This window comes from Trachymyrmex septentrionalis, unplaced genomic scaffold (assembly GCF_001594115.1).
Source record: "Trachymyrmex septentrionalis isolate Tsep2-gDNA-1 unplaced genomic scaffold, Tsep1.0 scaffold83, whole genome shotgun sequence".
NCBI lineage: Eukaryota > Metazoa > Arthropoda > Insecta > Hymenoptera > Formicidae > Trachymyrmex > Trachymyrmex septentrionalis.
In genome coordinates, this window is record NW_017306018.1 from 1236383 (window position 1) to 1254703 (window position 18321).

The 18321-nt window shown below is 30.9% G+C and overlaps 4 protein-coding genes across 6 annotated transcripts in view; 1 reads left to right on the top strand and 3 right to left on the bottom strand.

Annotated features, from left to right (window-relative positions):
* LOC108755131 overlaps positions 1 to 4894 on the bottom strand; it is a 6449-nt gene extending 1555 nt beyond the window's left edge. Inside the window, exons 1-2 of one of the 3 annotated variants that reach the window (XM_018497959.1) lie at positions 1898 to 1951; positions 179 to 300 (exon numbers count right to left, since the gene is read on the bottom strand). In XM_018497959.1, coding sequence (XP_018353461.1) covers positions 179 to 300; positions 1898 to 1936 — 161 coding nt within the window. In that variant the 5' untranslated portion in view covers positions 1937 to 1951. Of the gene's footprint in view, positions 1 to 178; positions 301 to 1897; positions 1952 to 2178; positions 2480 to 4864 lie in introns of those variants that run through there. The other 2 variants (XM_018497960.1, XM_018497962.1) reach the window with 2 other exon arrangements.
* Positions 4422 to 6201, bottom strand: LOC108755130 (transmembrane protein C5orf28). Its single transcript, XM_018497958.1, has 2 exons — positions 5791 to 6201; positions 4422 to 5039 (listed from the first exon to the last, which is right to left on the bottom strand). The coding sequence occupies exons 1-2, from the start codon at positions 6076 to 6078 to the stop codon at positions 4710 to 4712; spliced, it is 618 nt and encodes a 205-aa protein (XP_018353460.1). The 5' UTR covers positions 6079 to 6201; the 3' UTR covers positions 4422 to 4709.
* Positions 6202 to 8960: 2759 nt separating this feature from the next.
* LOC108755132 (C-Myc-binding protein) lies at positions 8961 to 11252 on the top strand. The gene is made up of 3 exons (XM_018497963.1): positions 8961 to 9219; positions 10010 to 10131; positions 10751 to 11252. The coding sequence occupies exons 1-3, from the start codon at positions 9217 to 9219 to the stop codon at positions 10896 to 10898; spliced, it is 273 nt and encodes a 90-aa protein (XP_018353465.1). The 5' UTR covers positions 8961 to 9216; the 3' UTR covers positions 10899 to 11252.
* Positions 11253 to 11489: 237 nt separating this feature from the next.
* LOC108755013 (prefoldin subunit 3) lies at positions 11490 to 13053 on the bottom strand. The gene is made up of 3 exons (XM_018497718.1): positions 12804 to 13053; positions 11693 to 12216; positions 11490 to 11556 (listed from the first exon to the last, which is right to left on the bottom strand). The coding sequence occupies exons 1-2, from the start codon at positions 12885 to 12887 to the stop codon at positions 11737 to 11739; spliced, it is 564 nt and encodes a 187-aa protein (XP_018353220.1). The 5' UTR covers positions 12888 to 13053; the 3' UTR covers positions 11490 to 11556; positions 11693 to 11736.
* Between the last annotated feature and the right edge of the window lie 5268 nt (positions 13054 to 18321).

Here is an 18321-nt window from a genome sequence, read left to right on the forward strand (position 1 = left end):
ATGCAATAAAGTATATGTCTGTCACCGATGAAATAGAGAATGTGAGTAACGTTAATCAATATTTACTGATGATAAGCATAATTAATATTTGGTAAATATTTAATGTCTTTGGATTATGCAACCAAAACCTTCAATTGGCGCCCCAATTATCAGCTGACAAAAAGGCTGTGTTACTCACCCGTCCTCGGATAATCGATTTACTTTCACGAATAGCACGGTCACCAAAACGAAAAGTAAGATAAACGCACCGGCAAAGATACCGCATGCAATGTAAAAATATAGCGTCAAATCCTCGATTTCCTAGAAAGAAGAGACACTTTTACAGTCACTTTTTCGCAAAAAAAAAAAAAAAAATTAAATTTGAATTATATGAGAACTGAGGATTGTTTGCTAATATACAAGGTGTTTCTGAAATAACGTCCACTAATCATACAGTGGTATTCCTAATAAAAAAACTGAGTTGAAGAGTTGTCTATCATTTTGCAATTTTCGCAATGATTAACGAGATATTAATTTCTAAACATTATCGAATAAACAGATAAAATCGATGTATAAGACAATTTTAACATATCTTTTAGTGTGTTCTTTGTGAAATATTTTGAAGATATTTCTTAAAGAATTCTTAAAGATATCTTAAAGTTGTCTTTAACACGTCGATTTTAGACATTTTGCTCATTGAGTAATTATAAAAAAAAATATTGCGAAAATTGCAAAATGGTAGAGGACTTTTCGATTCAGTCTTTTATTAGGAACAACACTGTATGATTAGTAGGCGTTATTTCAGAAACACCCTGTATTGTAGATGCTCAGAATGTTCTACTTATCTACGCATCGCGATAAAATTCATACGTCTTGATTTTGACATATAAGCGTTAATTAAAGCGATGAAGCGACAGTTTCAAGTAACTTGGTTATCGGAAACGAGAATGCAAGATCGTAGGATGGAATTTCTGTTATACGTGTGGTCGATAGTCGTTTCCTCGAGGTTTCGTAAACAGAATTTATAATTCCAATATCAAAACGATTGCTAACAATACCAAGAATGGCGAATTAACACGCTTTTCTCGAATCATTATTGTGTGACGCTATTGTTTATCTCCTTAATCAGAATATATTTATCTCGTGAATATCTACTTCATGTGTTTCTCGATTCAACATTTGCACAAATCCGACCTTGCGTGCACATAGCTGCATCTCTAATAACGAGGTCTGCGAACGGACGTGATCAATTATGATACGAGATCTACTAGAATCTATAAATATCTTATATTTTGTCTGAGAGAAAAAGCGAGGGAGTAATTGAAAGAAAAGGTGCGATCAATTGCGAATGGTTGCATGAGCTTTAGACGTTTTCTTTTTTAACCGCGTATATCTGAAAATTAATTGATATATATGATCTTATCATAAGACTAATTAACTGATGAGACATTAAAAGAATATTTGTTCGGTGATATGGAAAATTATCAGATAATTCTATTCAAGATAACGTATTATGTGTTCTAATTGTATTAATAATTAAGACTCTAACAAATTTTACTAAAAAAAATTTGATAAAAATAAATTATTATGTATATTTGTACATATATATATATGTATATGTATATATGGAAATATATATATATGACTATTTACCCGCAAAAAAACAGATGAATATGATGTCCAATGTTTGCGGATGAGTGTATATTAAATTATGTATTAGATATTATGTATTAGATATACATACAACATACTTTTCTATAAAGTTGAAATACATTTTTGCAAATATTTAAAAAAATTGCAATTACGTATAATTGTGTGTGTGTGTGTGTGTGTGTGTGTGTGTGTGTGTGTGTGTGTGTGTGTGTATTCTATCTGATTTTTTGTTGTCAGCACAAATATCGTCAAATATGGGACTTACCGCAGATAAAGATAAACCAAAAAATATCAATTTTGCCATGAAGCTACGTAGGCATAACTATGTATCACACAAAATGATCTATAAACTGATACACTGTTTACGTCACTCGAGCAAAACACGACTAGGAATTTTGCCGGAAAAAAAGGAAAGAGAAACTGTTGCACGTGATACCTTGAGCGTATTTGCGGGGACAATTTGCGGTCAGGGACCGTACGATCGACCTCGGAATCTAGAGATACGTAAACATCGAAAAGTGGGAGAAACTACCGTGTTTTACTTACCATCTTGTGTATGAATCAACCAGCCGAATCCACGAACACCGGTCTTGTCATGCCTTGTTCGCGGCGTTGTCGATATAAAATATCGCGTTCGCTCAAGATACCGGATATCAGTGCGTTATCGTGATCTGTTCGTGTATTTATCAGAACACGATGACATTATGGATTCCCAAAATATTGGTAAATTGCAATCAGGATATTCGCGGTCCTCCAATCAATTGCGAAAAAAAGTTTCACTCGAAGAATCCACAAAAGAAACTAACGCTAGTGATTGTCGAGAAATAATAATGGCAATCAATGGAATTGTTATTAAAGTTCTAAAAAAAAACGAAAGAAAGGAAGAGAAAGACAAAGAGATGGACGAGAAAAACGCGCGAAGGATAACGCGATAGTGATTCCCGAATCTCCGCGCGACAAATTATCCGTTGTAATCAGACGGTTCGGCGATCTTTGTCCGACAGGTGCGGCACGATCAGCTAGTTAAACGAGCACTAAGCAAGACCGTCGAGAGGTGAAGTGAAGCCGGCAGTGCCAGCTAAGCAACACCGAATGCTGATAAGTAAACCCCTTCCAGCGGGCGTGTGTACACACGTGTGCAACTTGCGTGTCACCGCGGGGGCATCCGTGCCTCCTCCGTGCTCTCACCCACAAAGACGAGTCCCTGCGTGGTGTCCTGCACCTAGGCAAGAATTCTCGCGGTTGCATAATACATCGATAATTCTTGCTAGTTCACCAGACATCGATAATTCTGCTAACATTCATTCAAATAAATTATTCTTTTGCGAGAGGACCATTTAAAATTCTGTATCGTATCGTGCGATAATGTTGGGGCGGGGGGAAAGAATGGTTTTGCTGAAGTATGTATACAAATTGAGAGATGTATATATGGATCTGAAAATTATACGTATACCAAAATAATTATATATTGGCATTTAAGCTGGTTGCTAGAACGTCAAACTTTTTTACAGCATTATTAATATCCTTATTTTGATGGTCCACACTTATTTTCAGATATACATCTTGCTAAATTTTTAGATACTTCATATCACAAAGATACGGATATCATAAGCTTTCAAGCGGAGATTTTTTTGAGGGGGATTTAAAACGATTTATTGATTTTATTTCTACAGTCACTCAAATATCAGTATCGAGTATGTCAATAAAAGAGATAAAATCTCAGCTAAATAAATTAATAGTGTAAACAGGATACAGTAGTTTCGAGAAAAAATAGGATTCACTTTAAAGTGCGTAAGAATTAGTCATTTAAAAATAGAGATGAGAATATAAGTCACACTTCGCTTATTATTAATTATTATTAACGCTAATTATTATTAACGCATGAGCGTTAAATAGTTCTATTTATTATTGATCATAAAATTATATTCCACTCTGCAGGCGCTGAGAATACTTCAAAGTACCTGAGTATGTCAGGAAAAAACATTAAAAATAAACAGCATATTGAACGTGCAGGCATAGAAAACAAACGCACGTGGGATTCGTCCATAAACTACACACAGCTGCAACGACACGTTGCAGTTGTAAATATGTATACATCATGTATACACGGATGTGTTAAACCGAGTTGCCATCCGCAACTTGGAAAAATTTTATTCCGACTTTCCCTTTCGCTCAGACGAGCGACGATATAACAGTTGTTGTCATGCATATTGCATCACTGTTAAACATCACAACTGTATTTAATCACTTGTGATTATTATACAAAATTAAGTAAGAGCATATCATTACGTAATATTATGTACATGTGTATGTACATTTATTATATAAAGATATATAAAACAATCCACACAAACCCTAATAACAATGTTTCGAAAATATTAATATATATTAGATAATATCTATTATCTTCTATATTCTTTCGAATAAAATGTTTCTAACAATAAGCATATTCCAGTTTATTAAGAAAAGAAAAATATGAAACAAATAATATATTAAATTTTTTTTTTAATTTGGTTCTTTTTTTTTTTCTTAATAAACTGAAATACGCTTATTGTTAGAAATATCCTATTCGAATAAAACAAATAAGATACGTTATAATCACATTGATCACTAGTATGACTACGAAATTTAATTGGAAGACATAATATATCTAACTGATAATTATTAAAAATGTCTTTTTAAATAATTAAATTTAGAATTAAAATTTTATTAAAGCAAACATTATAAGTGTTTAATTCAATAAAAAATATTTTCATATCTATTTCTTCTAGAGAGCCCAATCTTAATTTTTCTTCTCTCATCTTCGATTTTATAAATTAGGAATATCAATATTAAACTGCTACTGTACAAGATATTAATGTGTTTTCCAGCAAACAATGCAGTATGACACAGTGATTATGTCATTTTTGTTTAACATCAGCAAATAACAAGGATGTAATGATTCATTGTGTTACACTGTGTCATCTGTATCTCTTGCTGGAAAGCACCCAAAATAATAGCTCTTATACATACACCTATAAAAAGGTGTCCGATTGTTTGTACACTCGGTATACAATATGCGTGTTCTAAAATATGTCTCATACATCGATAAGTATAATATTGTTGTTATTCTTCGGCGCAAATGTGTGCAGACTCATAAGCCAATGTAGTATGTAAGGAAGGGACATACAAAGACTTACGTATAAATAGTAGGGAATAGGACGGGTAGATCCGAAGGGATAAAACCACAAACCTCTTCTGGTACCATCTCGTATATGGTGACTCAGGAAGGCAGCCAATATCACCCAGGAAATGTGTTCCATTAGAGGAGAATGGAAGGTATTGGAGAGTAAGATAAAAAATATCCATAATAAAATAGGAATGGTGGTGCAATGTAAGAAAGGCCGTTTTTGTAAATGCGTGGCATCCTGAAAAAATAATAAAAGCTAAGATTAGAAAAAATAGAGATTTATATGCGCAGATATGTAAATACACACACACACACACACACACACACACACACACACACACACACACACACACACACACACACACACACACACACACACACACATATATATATACATACATACATGTACATAAAAATAAAAAACAAGAATTAGAAATATATGAAATAAAATAATATTTTTAGACATTTTCCTCATAAATTTCTGCGATTTTTTTTTAGTCACAGTGATAACTTTTGTTGAGATAAAAGTTATAAATTGTAAATTAAAAGATACAAATTTCTTTCTTTTACTATTGAATATTTACAGTTATTATATATACCATTTTTATATATAACATTTTTTCAGTAACTCGATTTGACACTTGTTTAATAATTTTATTACATTAAAAAATAATTTCCAAATTGTTTTGTAACTTTCAATGTATATTTTTTGTTTTGTAATTTAATTTAAAATAAAAATTCTAGATTAAAAATTAAAATTAGAATGTAATAAAAATTAAAATTAAAGCAAACGTCATACGAGTTTAATTTAATGAAAGAAAATTTTAAACCCGTATTATTAATAAATTTATTTAAATATAATTAATTCCTATATTTTACTAGAAAGTATATAAAAACTAATTACATCGTCATCGTTAAAATATACACTCCGCTTATCACTCATCCAAATTTCGAAGTTAATTTTCGAACGCTTTGTTTGTGGTACTCACATGGATATGCCAACTACGCGCCGTGATAAAGTGATCCAGATCAACGAAGGACGCCAATAGAAAGCAGGAAAATATACTATTTAAATTAGGCATAATCGACTTCCGCGAAAGGACGACAATTAACATCCACGTGAGGCCACCCACCGTCGCGTGCGTCGCATTGTCAAGCACCGCGCGCGCCGACTCATTCTTGTCGTACTTCAACCACTTCAGCTCAAAGTCGCCGATAATCGAACAAGCACCAATCGCGCACGTCAGAAGCGCACGCGACCAAAATTCGCGCCACATCAAGCACAGCTTTTTTTTTCCTTTAGGAAAACGACAGAGTTGTTGTGCATGTAGTTAAATCGCAACTTAACACCGCATTTCGCGATTAATTTCGAAGCACGATGATGATAAACCAGACACCCGCTGCTGATGGCCCACCATCTTGATTATGTGCGCGGTGCGCGCAAGTTCAGTTCAATCAGTTTATGGCGCGCGAAATCACGAACGTTTGGTTTCTTTAAATTGTAATCGTGTTTAATTTTATATTACTTCGATCGAATTTGAGTAATTTTTCTACAGTGATGAAAAGATGAATGTTAACTATATATTTTTTTTTCATTCTTATATAAAAAAAATTTGTTTTTCAAATATTTAAAAAAAATATCTGATTTTTTTAGTTAAAATTATACTTATAGCTACAACTTAGTTTAATTATCTATATAAGTCTTTGGACAACTATAATGCACATTAACTTTAATCTTGGTTTAAATTACTTTTTATCAATTTCTAATTTTTAAAATAAAAAAAAGATTAAAATTAAACTATATCGAGATTAATCTACATTGGTAGAATTGGACATAAATGTACTTATTTAATACTTATTTATAAAAGTATTTTATATATATAACTTATTAATTATAACTTATTATATACATGCTATTGTACAATACAATAATAAATCATAAACTAAAAAGAGTGCAGACACAATAGTAAGAGTAAGGAATTAGAAATAAGGAATAACAATTTCAACCTATCAGAAACCGATGTACCTGATTTTTAATAGATTAAAATCGTTATTCCTTATTCCTTCTATTAAAGATATATTCAATTTTCTTAATATTGTAAAACAATTTGGGCTCAATACAGCTTTGGTTAAAAGTATTAAATATTTTGTTAATCATTATTTAATTTTTTAATTAAAAAATTAATTTATGACACTACTGTTGCTGTAAATTATTCTGTGTTTCAAAAATTCTTTAAACTTATGTATAATGCCGATCTCTCATGGCTTGGTAAAATAACTGTTACGACTTATTTAAGATAAAAAAATATAAAATAAATTTTAGAAACTTATTTAAAATATAAAATCGTAGGAATCGATAAAAAAAAACTTAAAAGTCTTGTTTAAAAAAATTTTAAATTTAAAATAGTGTCCGAAAACTGATTTAAAATATTAAATAAGAAATAAGTTAGAAGTGTTATTTAAAATAATGAATATTAAATAACGCTTTTATTTTAGAATAAGACGTGAATGACAGAATCATTTACTGAAAATTTGCATTAAGAAACATAACTTTGTAATTTTATAAGAAAAATTTACTAAATTAACTTGTTTAAATTCTTAATTTCATTTATTAAAATTCAACTACTTTTATTTACATATGTACACTGTTAGAAATATAATCACGAGCTTCTTTTATATGTAAATAAAACTCATAATTATAAACGAAATTAAAATTAATGAATGATTTAACTGAAAATTAAATTACAGTAATTACTTAAATGTAATGAACATGTACATTAAATTTATAAAATTTAATGTACTTTTAATAAAATTTTATAAAAAGTACATTAAATTTCATAAATTTTCATAAAAAATACATTAAATTTTATGTACACAAATATACTTTTTGGTTATAAATATATTAAATTTAATGTAATGTTATAGAATTAAGTTCAAATTGTGTAACTTAAAATTTAATGAAATTTAAAAACATGTCTAACAGTATAGGAGATGCAAAATTAAAATTTTTTCGTTTAAGGACCCATTACCCCGGATCTATAATAGATTTTTAAGTCTTAAATTATAAGAAATGGACGAATCACAATCAATTATTCTCTTTGCATTCGATTGTAGTTGATTAATTTCTTACGACTTAAGGCTTAAAACACCTACTGTGGATCCAGACCTAAACTATCGGTTCTATGAATAGTCGACACGCTTTTGTCCTGAGGATTTAGTGTAGAGACGAACCACATCTACTTTCGATAATACGATTTTATCAATAGTATCAAATGTATGTAGTCACGTAGTTCCCAAAAACTGAAAATAGATATATGGCGGTAGTGTCCGGGCGATTTCGATGATAACAGGAAAAAAGCCGACATGAGCTCTCTCAAGGTTCTCTTAGGCTGATATTTATAGTCAATTCTTATTTCAAGACCATATTAAATGTCTTAAGACGCTAATGCTTTCTGATTGGTTCGTGACATCTTAAGACTGAACTTAAAGCGATTTGAATATAAGAACTGACTACAAATGCCGGCTTTAAAGAGCCTCCAAGAGATAGAGTGGCAAATTGCATTACGTGAATAACCATATCCAATCAAAATGGGGGTCATGTGATCAATCTTTTCCAATCTCTTTTATGCTTATGGAGCTTTGATGCTCGTATCCAATCCTTTGACCATAAACACATGAGCTACTAGTCCCTCATATTTGCTATAGAAATGCATACTCTCGGTGTCGCCGAACTGAAGTTGACTAAAGATTGTTAGGCTCCGCTCCGAACAGTAAAAGTTCAAATGCGAAAGTTGACCGTTACTGACCGTTTTTTTTCTTCTTCTATTTTCCGATTTAAGTACCATGCAAATTAATGGATTCTAAAATTATTTGCATAGTCTCTTCAGAAAATAGAAATCCTTTACTGACTGTTGCACACCATAAACGTGCATATACTATAGTCAAAACTTTCTACTCCCGCAGAAAATTACTGTCCGGAACGGAGCCTAATCTTTCAGCTTGGCGATACATCTGAACTTGACTACTGGCAGTTCATTATAGTCAAAGATCCAATCAGAGGAGACGGGTCACGTGATGCAGTTTATTATCTCTCTTCCATGGAGACTCTCTAGTTTCTCTCTGTTGATAGTATCTTGTCAATGGTCAAGTCGTGTGAAATTTTCGCATTTTCTTTTCTAGGGAAAAATTATACGATCGCCACTCTTCAGTGACGACGGTGACTCCATATCTCATGTCCTATCTAGCGGATCTAGCCGACTCTAGCCATATTATGTTTATGGCGTGATAAGAGACAGGCGCTAATTTGGCTTTGATCGTTTTGTCTCAGCTTTCACCCATTGTTAGTAAGCTATATCTCTCGAATTGCGTTTTTCAAGAGAATCCCGAGCGAAAAGGCCGTTTGGAAATTCGTTATAATGGTAATTATCTCATTAATATTAATCTTTAGTCGTTTAATCTGTCACTCTTTAGGATAAATTGCCCGCCTCGTGTTTGTACCGGATTTGAACGGATGCAAGCGTCATTTTACATACCGTTTTATTTTTGTAACGTTCTAACATCGGCCATAATTTTATGTTCGTATCGTACATTTATTTGCTGTTACTGATGTTAAATGTTATTAAATTCGATGTTTTTCTTCTTTTCGAAAAATATTACAATGGTTATTAGACGATAGAAATGAATCAGAAATTATTTCGGTATAGAAAGAATGTTGTGTGATAGACATGGAATGGGTTATTCCAGACAAACAGCCCTCTATGCTAGTTTGGGCAAGTTTCTTATTTCATCGATTGATATATCGCATTGTACGCAAATATAATTTTGTTTGTAAAAAGCACGTTTGTGGCATAATGCGTTTGATCAGTTGAATTAAAAAAACTTGTCCTTTATGTGGTTTAATCTTTATGAAGATCTCAGAGAAATGAGAATGAAAAATACCTTACTTATCCATGTGGATTATTTATAAAATTCAGATATTTTTTGTAAATCGTATAATATATTTACAGACTTTTCAGCTAAACTTGTACTCATCTTTTCTCTTTTTTTTTACATGAAGAGAAAAAGAGGAAAGATGAAATACAAGCAATTTAGCTGAAAGAAACATCTTGACTTAATATATGTTTTGTATTAGATTAATTTAATTCATCAATTATGATTGATTATGTTTCATTTTATTCTTGGAATAATGAATTTCTTTTTGCTTTATAGTCTGTCACTGCCAAACGAGAGGAATTTCGCAAGTATCTGGAGAGAGCTGGTGTTATGGATGCCCTCACAAAAATACTTGTCTCACTCTATGAAGAGACTGAAAAGCCAACCGATGCCTTAGAGTATCCTTTTCTTATTCTCAACAAAAAATCAATGTTGTTTAACAGAATTGTTCAATTTAAAATCAAAGATACTTAAGATGCTTCAAGAGAGAAAGATATTTAAGTTGTTATTCATATATACTTAAGCCTGGTTCCATCAGTATGATCAAAAACATGTAAAATTAACCTTAATGTTGGTTCAATTTAATTAAAGTTCATCTTGCATTGATGGAATCAGATCTTTTGTCTACGTCTATCAATGCAGATTAACTTTAATCAATTAATGATTTAATTTACTCATCTTTTTTTAATTTTTAGGTCAATATTCATAGTTCTTATATTCAAGACTGTCTTAAGTTTTGTCTTGAGGTGTGAACCAATCAGAGGGCTGTATTAACATCTTAAGACATTACTTAAGACGGTCTTGAAATAAGAATAGACTATAAATACCAGCCTTAGAATTAGAAAAAGATAAAAGCGAGTTTAATGAGGTTAAAATTAATCTACATTGATAGAAATGGATATTAAAACATTAATTTATTGTAACTTTTATACTTCTCTTTTTGAATGAAAAAATATTTGCTTTCTAATAGTGAATGATTATGAAAAAATATCAGTTATTTCCTTATCTGTACTATAGTTATATACGTAAGAATCTTGGTGGTATTATGGATCCTTCGGAATTTGATATCTTGAAGAAAGAATTAGAGGAGTCCAAAGCTAAAATTGTCGAACTGCAATCAAAATTAGCAAAGTATGAACAAAAGGATGAAGTACAGGCCGAGTAATCATTATGAATAACATATCTTCGACCAGAGTTCATGCTAGTCTTTTTTTTTTTTGGACAATGACTTTTCTAAAGTCAGTCTATGTGCCTTATATTTACTATGATAAATATGACGTTACTATAATAATAAATTGACATTTATTAAAGTTAGAATATAAGATAAATTACTGAACTTGTGTAAACATTCCATTACACATATATTCATTCATTCATATTTTTTAATTAAGAAAATCGCAATATAGCTGTTAGCTTTCATATTTTTTTTCTAAGGACAAATTACATGTAAAGTAAAAATTGACATATGTACTTATTAATGTGGAGCGTTATTTGTACAGAATAGATCTCAGAGAATCCAAATAAATATTTCTTTTACGTTTATTACAATACATATATTCTTAAATGTAATATCATTTATTGCCTTTGTTGTAATGAAAGTGGAATTGTTTTATTAGCACTTAGGTAATATAGATGTATTGCAAATAAAATCAATTTGCAACAGATAAAAGATAACATTTTTACAATCAATTACAAAAATTACATTTTTAATATGTATATAAATATTAGTATGTGAAGAATTACAATTTATTTTTTAGTTTTCCACGAATTTCAATAGTGTGCTGTGATTGACAAATTTCATTCTTCATCATATAGAAGATATTCTGAAATATACAAAACATATGATGAAAAAAATAATAAGAATTGTAATATTAACAATCGAAAGAAATCAGCTCATATATATGAGCTAAATATATATATACATTAAAAAAAATGTTTCTTTAATTCTTAGAGAATTACCTCTTGGGTTCAGGCAGATCCGAGTACAAGTAAGATTAATAATTTCATGTGGGTTTTGCTGCTTGTCTGCGCTTCACTTCCCAATTGTAGATACGTGCCATATTCACTTCCACAGTAGTATATTGATCTCGAACAAAATCTAGATCGTGCTCTACATATCCTAAATTCTTCTTGGCCGCCTCAATATTTTTGGTCAGCACTTCTTGGGCATCATCTAAGGTATATTCTAGCATGACATTAGCACCTAACCATAAACACACTTTGTCGGTAGGTGGTATTATGGCTTTTGCGTAAACTTGTTCCGATAATAAAAATTGCGTTTCTAAGGTACTTTTCTCAATCTGCAATTTTTCGATCATCTCTAAAGATCTTTCGAGATCTGGTATTTGTGATTTTAAGCGTCTTCGTTTGTTGACTAGGTTAAATTCCATAAACTTGTATTTTCCATGGCTCTCGTCTAGCTTTCTGAGTACTTTGTCCACAGAATCATTTTCTGGCTTTGCCATAAAAGCCTCAACATCATCCTGAAATTGTGCAACATGAGTGACTTATAGTAAGATTTTAAACTTAATTCACTTAATTTTATGATTATAAAATATATATATTTCATGTTTTATTTAATATATATATTTTTTATTTAATATCATTTTTTATTTAATAAAAAGATAATTATAATTATCAGTAGTTTAATAAAGGCAAACAGAAAAATATTTCTGCAATTTATATATTTATTTAAGCATACAAATCAATTTGAATTAAAAACAAAGCAAATAGAAAACAGAATAACAAATTCACAAGAATAAAACATAGCGTATATGATTTTTTTTATTACCATATAAGGTTCGATTAATCGATAGACATTTTGATCAAATATATATATGTAGAATTTTTATTGTCAATAGAAATAATAAGAGTTGCTTCTCAATGTTCTTAGACAGTAATGAAATATATATGTTCTTTTTCGCACGGAAAGAATGATTAACGAAAATTTATTGTAGAACGATTCCAACAAATCAAGAGAGTTACGAGAATAATAATACAGATTTTGTGAATGTGTATGACACGAAGTCATACGTACATGTAAAATGAATATTAATAAAATCGCACTTACCACAAAATCAGCCTCCGGTATACCGGCGTATGACTTCCTATCTTTACCTAATTCAATTTCCACTTTATTGTCACCGTCTTCCATCTTGAATCTTCTGTATACCTCCGAAGTGCACTCCTGTACGATCTATCACGCACACTAACGTGATTCACGATTCACAAATGCTCTTGCTCTCCCACTTGTTTCTTTCGAGACCGTTCTTATGAAAACTCTTTTGAAAACGTAGTTTAATTTTCAATCTGCGCACTTTCTTATACAATGAATAATTATGAAATATAAGAAAGATAATTTTTTTGAGGTAAAATAAGATAATTATAAAATATATAACTTCCGTTTAATCTATAAGTAATTTTAGTTAAATTGATAAATTGTTAAATTGATATTGTTAAATTGATAAGAATAATAAAAATTCTGCAAAGTAACAGATCGCAGAAATCTTAAAAAATATTGCATATGAAAAAACTAGGAAAATCTATAGTATATATATAATCAGAAAGAAGCTGTAACCACAAAGAAACCTGAGAGAGAACATGACAGACCAAAACCTGTAATCGCAAAATGCTGCCGCGCAATACTGCCCTCTGACAAAGTGGATGTAAACATAGCAACGTCCATTTTTCAAAGCTGAAGATGATAAATCAATATTTTATTTATATAATTGTGTTACATGTGTAGCACGATTATGACATATAATTGTATGAACCAAATATTGATTTATCATCTCCAGCTTTAAAAAGTAGACAAGGTACCGTAAGAAAAGTGGACGTTGCTATGTAGTTTACATTCACTTTGTCAGAGGGCAATAGCAGTGCGCGGCAGCATTTTGCGTTTATATCTCTTTCTCTCTGACAAAAGTAATAAATCATAAAATCAGTATCCCATTCTGGTGAAAATTTTTCTCAGAATTTTTCATAGAATTTTTTAGAATTTCTATATAATTTTTCAGAATTTCTTTATAATTTTATAACTTTCTCACATTTTTTACACAATTGGAACATTTCTCAGAAAATATACATCTTTTTTCAAAATTTGTCATATGTTAATTATGAAATATCGTAAGATTTTTAAGATTTTGTAAGTATAATTTCTGATAAAATGTTACAAAATCTAAAAAATTTAAAAATACTTTTTAAAAATTATGGGAAGAAAAATTTCAAAACATTTCAAAATTCACTTGTATGAAAAATTCTGAGAGAAAATGTAAACTTTCCAAATATTTTTGAGTATTTCTGAAAAATGTTCCAATTCGTATAAAAATTATGAGAAAAAATAAATTAAAGATATACTTACCTGCAAAAACGGGCTACTAAATTTGTTAGTAGCTTATTTGTTTTATGAGTGAGTATACTTACAAAGAAAAGAGGACCGCCGATAAAATTGGCGGGGGTGGTGGAGGGCCTCTATAGCTCGTTTTTGCTAAATTATATCTTAAATTGACAACATACATGTTTAGAAAACAGTGAATTTATTAAAAGTCTCTATAATTGTTAATAATTATAGAGATTTATACTAGTAATTATATTTATTAAATACTGTCTGAAAATTTGCATTAAAATACATAACTTTGTAATTTTATAAGATAGTATAAGACAAATATCATATACAAAACAAAATTCACTAAATTAACTTGTTTGAATTTTCAGTTCCATTTATTAAAATTTAACAACTTTTATTTACATATGTAGCAGATGTGAAATTAAAAGTTTTTCATTCAAGGACCATTAAACTATCCCTCCTATGGATACTGGATAGTCGGCTTTTGTCCTGAGGATATATTACAGAGAAGAACTACGTCTACTTTCGACGATTTTATCGATAGTGTCAGAAAATGTATGTAGTCACGTAGTTCCCAAACTGAAAATGGATGTACTGGCGGTAGTGTACGGGCGATTTCGAAGGTAACAGGAAAAAGGCCGGCATGGCTTCTCTCAGGTTTCTCTCTAATGTAACACATATACTTTGTATATTTTTGCATGCGATATTTTTCAAGAATACGACCCCAGGGATTGTTAAAAAGTATGCAGCATTTATTAGGTATTAAAAAGTACGCAACATTTTCTTAACTAAACACGCATCATGTATCACAGATTTTAGCTGTCCGATTTGTGGCGGACTCTTAATAATTTATGCAAACATTTATCATACTGTTTATGACAATTAAGTGAACTGGAAAAAATTGCGACAGTTATGAAAAAAATAATTCTTATATCTCGTATTATTTTAAGAATTTTAAGAAATTTAATATCTTAAATTTTTAAAAAGTATCTTAAATATCTTTAAATTTTATAAGTTTTCTTATAAAAATTACAGAATGAGAAATCTTATTTGATAATTTACATATATAAATCTAGAAAAACGAATTCTCTAGAAAAATATAGACTTTCTTAAAATTTATTTTACTATTTTCAAAAAGGATTCTATTCGTATAAAAAAATCTGAAAATTTTCTAAAAAATTATAAAATTATACAAAATTCTCAAAAATTCTGAAATTTATGAATTTTCAGAAATTTTAGAATAATTTTTTTAAATGTCTAAAATTTTTAATTGTGACAAAATTAGCACAGAGACATGTAATATGATTGAACATTAAAATTATAAGACAGTACAAAAATTCATATGTTTTCTTTAAAATAAGTACTAACATAACAAATACTAAAAAGTTTTTAAAAAGGACTTCATAATTAGATCCTTTTTGGAAAATAAAGAATCTTTAGTAAATAACTTTATTATAGAAATAGCGTATATTTAAAGCAGGCACAGCAATTTTTCACAGGTTTTAATTAAAGCTGAGTTGTTATTTTTTTCAAGGATCTCCCCTCCAGTGCAAACGTGTGATAGTGATGATAATCCCGATAACTACGTTCAATCTAAATTAAGGTGTCCACCCGCACCCCACATACGTCGTGTGTTCTGGCGCACGAACGGTCCAACGGACATCGCATTTATCATTGGCTCGGGGCGCGCATTCCTCCTCTCTGATACACTTTATTGAGTCTAATAGAGCCGAATTATGGTGTATCGAGTAAAGCGGGGTTGGTCTGAACTAGCGTTGTCTAGACGACTTGCGCTTAAAAGCCGCTCTTTTCATTCAACAATTGCTTTGCATGCAAAACAAAACAGTCACCGCGAATTAACCCGTCAATTGTATAGTCAATTCCTCTCCTCTCCTTTTCCGTTCATAAAGTTAGTATACTAGTAATTTTATCATACTTTGTATCAAATTGAATTGAAAATAAATTGATCTTATCTCAGGCGAAATTGCTCTGATTTTATCATATAAATCATACGCCGCATATAATATGTGTAATATATAATTTATCAAGCGGTTATATGTATCTCGAGTAGATAATGATATTTTATTTTATTACATTAGTCTTTCTAAAGAGTTTTCTTGTTTTTTTTTCATCTATATTACAGTGGATATATATATATATAACAATATAATATATAATATTATAATATAAATAATATATTATTATATAAGACAGATAACAAGTGAATGTTTACACTAAAAAAACAATTCTGTGCTAAGGTATTTAAAAATGTAGACAGATATATGAAAATAATTTTGTTAAACCATTCAAAAATTATAAAAAACTTAGACATAATGAGCAATGCTGCAAAAAGGCTTTATAAATTTTTTGGAGTGGATCTTATTCTAAAATAATGAGATTTCACTCCAAAGAATTTGGAAAATTTGACATTTAACAACCAATTCGAGTATCCTTCATAATTATTTAATTATTTTGATAGTCCAACAAAATTACTTTCAGATCTGTATCTAACTAAATTTTTAAATACTTTGTAAAATTGTTTATATTCCGTTTAATTTTATTTTTTTTAGTGAAAGACATATATTCATGAGAAGAACGCCTCTAAGAGAATAGAGAGAACTTTCCGTCATGTCTACTGGAAGGAATTAGCATTTCTCGTTCTTCAGTGCGAGCCACTGTGGAAAGACTGAAAGGTCGGAATCGGATGCGAGATCGGGAGCGGAAAATCTGCGAGAATTATCATTTTGGGGGCGCGACGCGCGAGCAAATTCAGAGCGCAGGCATGCCATCGCGTTATGAGACGATAGCACAGATCCGTGGCATGTTCAGTTAGAAACTCGATGGCGGTTACAGGTTACCTAGGGCTTCCTGCGGAAATGGCCAATATACACCTCCGACCTCCAACTCGCTCGGCCGATCGCGCGAACGCGAGCGCGAACGCACTCGAAACGCGCGGTTGTACGGGTTGTAGTTTGTACCCCATGCCCGTGTATACGATCGCCCTACCTCTCGCTCGACACGCACTTGTTACGGCTCATCATCGTGATCTATGCGCCTACAACAAACGCTATATCCTTAATCCGTTCTAGTTGGCTCGATCCTACCGCGCGTGCTGGAAGGAAAAGCTAGCTAATGCCGTTATCTTGGGGATCTCCGTTGCTTTTTATTGAGAAACTTTTCTGCTTTCGATTCAGTTGTAAGAGAGAGAATTTTCTAATGTATATATTTGACGTGTGAGCGACGAAATTTGATAATTAAAATAACCATATATTTGATGTTTCTCAACAGAACCTTCTTTGATAAAAAAAATCTCGTTAAAAGCGTCTCCAGATGATATAGCCAATATCCCTGGTAAGTTGACGTCAAAATGATGACAAAATGACACAACTTGCTACCAGGGATATATGCCAACTTTGCACACATTCGCTAAATATTGATCTACGTTCGATATAGATAATTCATATACATGTCGCATTCTAAATCTGCTGTGAAAATAAATTAATATTTATCATTATAGAACTTTTCTAACGTGAGTTGAACGTTTTCTGAGATTACTCAGATTATACTGAGAGAGATCTTTTAGTTCTATTAGAATCGCAGTGTAGACAAATAATACATATTTCTGTACGCGGTAGATATATGACGTACCTAGACCAAGAATTCGCACATGTTCCGTCTGTGGCGAAGTCAAGCAATGGCCGAGACATTAACACATTAAAACATTGGAGTTTTTCATATGACCGGCTTGCGTTCATACCGCATAGTTTTCCTCATTAGTCGCAATCTGTACATACGAAAGTTATAATTATTATCTTACCTCTGTGTCTCTATATGTTCCGTTCCGTTCATTACATCTAGAATTCGGTATTACTGAAAATATGGTGATGTTTGTTAAAAATCATCGATTTAAAAAATATATCATTCAATGTGATTTGGAACTTACGTTCCTGAAAAATGTCCATTAGAACTGTTTCTAAAAATAGAAATGGCTTAGAGGCGTACCAATTGAAAAAGAGAATATTGTAAGTGATATGAGAGTAAAAAAGTTATAAAAAGAGTTCATTAACAAAATTATAAAATTCAGAACCTTTCTAAATAGATCTTCTACTTTCTGTCTTTTCTGCTTTTATGTGTGTCAAATTCATGTAGAAAAGTCTTTGAACAACGTATACGAGTTAAGAATTGAATCGATCTGATCGCAACCTTCTCCGGGTCATCGTGAAGAAAGAAGCGTCGCGCAGCT

Excerpts from the sequence above, each read along its gene's own strand:
- LOC108755132 (XM_018497963.1), top strand. Across the intron at positions 10,132-10,750 it reads AAGCCAACCGATGCCTTAGA|TTATATACGTAAGAATCTTG; the intron begins GTATCCTTTTCT and ends TCTGTACTATAG.
- LOC108755013 (XM_018497718.1), bottom strand. The coding sequence starts at position 12,887 with ATGGAAGACGGTGACAATAAAGTGGAAATTGAATTAGGTAAAGATAGG. Across the intron at positions 12,217-12,803 it reads TACCGGAGGCTGATTTTGTG|GATGATGTTGAGGCTTTTAT; the intron begins GTAAGTGCGATT and ends GCACAATTTCAG.
- LOC108755130 (XM_018497958.1), bottom strand. The coding sequence starts at position 6,078 with ATGTGGCGCGAATTTTGGTCGCGTGCGCTTCTGACGTGCGCGATTGGT. Across the intron at positions 5,040-5,790 it reads CGCGTAGTTGGCATATCCAT|GATGCCACGCATTTACAAAA; the intron begins GTGAGTACCACA and ends TTATTTTTTCAG.